The sequence below is a fragment of the Olea europaea genome, unplaced genomic scaffold (assembly GCF_002742605.1).
Source record: "Olea europaea var. sylvestris unplaced genomic scaffold, O_europaea_v1 scaffold1658, whole genome shotgun sequence".
Taxonomy (NCBI): domain Eukaryota; kingdom Viridiplantae; phylum Streptophyta; class Magnoliopsida; order Lamiales; family Oleaceae; genus Olea; species Olea europaea.
In genome coordinates this window covers 10,560-12,026 of record NW_019234243.1, presented here as the reverse complement: position 1 = coordinate 12,026, position 1,467 = coordinate 10,560, and the positions used below count along the sequence as shown (strand labels likewise).

The window sequence follows — 1,467 nt, the reverse complement described above, 5'->3', positions numbered from 1 at the left end:
CTAATAAACTGTAAAAATTAAATTGATATTGTATATTTTACAACACAAGAGAATAAAAACTCGATAATTAATATAATAAAAGAAAGTTGAGAGAGTTGGAGATTTGGAGTAGCAATTGATATGAAAAAAATAAAGGGGAGAAGGGATATTTATAATAGAAGGGGATGGGGGGGGGGAATTTCACTGACCGTTTCGGTCACCGAAAATTTGACCAAAATGGTCACTTTAATGACGGGCTCACGACGAGCCACGAGCCGGAAAAGGGGTATTTATAGTAGGAGGGGGGATTTCAATGACCAGAACGGTCACTGAAAATTTGACCAAAACGGTCACTTTAATGACGGGAGGCTCACGACGAGCCACGAGCCACTCGGCTAGTGCTCGGGCTCGTGATTTTACGAGCCCGAACTGTCTACGATCCCCATTTTCACGAGTTGAGTCGTCGAGCCGTGGCTTGAGCGGCTCGGCCCTTTTGATATCCCTATTTGGAGCCATGAATTATCACCATATAAAATGTTCAATTGATAATTGTGCAGCAATTAATTTGAAAACTCAATCAAGAAACATTGATCTCGCTGAATCTTATCCGCTAATTGCTGATTACATCAACCGCTCACAATGCACGATCCAAGTCAATAAAACTTGACCAATGCTTTCCATATTCATATTCCACCACGTACAAATAGTCCGAAGCACAATCTACGCCGTCGGTTAAACTCCATTCAATCAACGGCTTAAACCGTAATCCGAGCCTCTCCAAACCCACCAATACGATTCAATCCAAGGTATCCTATATAAACACAACCACCACACGCATCGTAAGCTTGTCATCCAACGCTCAACAAATCCATCTAATTACGATTTAGTACACTTTACCCTAATAAATGGCACCGAAGGCAGAGAAGAAACCGGCCGAGAAGAAGCCCGCCGCTGAGAAGGCTCCGGCGGAGAAGAAGCCAAAGGCGGGGAAGAAGCTCCCAAAGGAAGGTGCGGCTGCCGCCGGAGACAAAAAGAAGAAGCGCGCGAAGAAGAGTGTAGAAACTTACAAGATCTACATCTTTAAGGTGCTGAAGCAGGTTCATCCTGACATCGGGATCTCGAGCAAGGCCATGGGAATCATGAACAGCTTTATCAATGATATTTTTGAGAAATTGGCTCAGGAAGCGTCTAGGCTTGCAAGGTACAACAAGAAGCCTACGATTACTTCTCGGGAGATTCAGACTGCTGTCCGATTGGTTCTTCCTGGAGAACTGGCAAAACACGCCGTTTCTGAGGGTACAAAGGCTGTTACCAAATTCACTAGTTCTTGAAATGATCGTTTATTAGGGTTCTGTCGCATTTTTCTTTTTGATTTCATTTTCTGTGTTGGTAGGGTTTGAATGTATGATCTGCAAGTTTCCTAATCTGTAATTCTGAATGTAAAGAATGCTATTTGGGTTTTATTGAATTTGATTTTCTGCCATTCCA

At 42.9% G+C, this 1,467-nt stretch overlaps 1 protein-coding gene across 1 annotated transcript; it reads left to right on the top strand.

Annotated features, from left to right (window-relative positions):
* The first annotated feature begins 814 nt into the window (after positions 1–814).
* Positions 815–1,467, top strand: LOC111377465 (histone H2B-like). The gene has a single exon (XM_023000568.1). It carries the CDS (start codon positions 885–887, stop codon positions 1,308–1,310), a length of 426 nt encoding a protein of 141 aa, XP_022856336.1. The 5' UTR covers positions 815–884; the 3' UTR covers positions 1,311–1,467.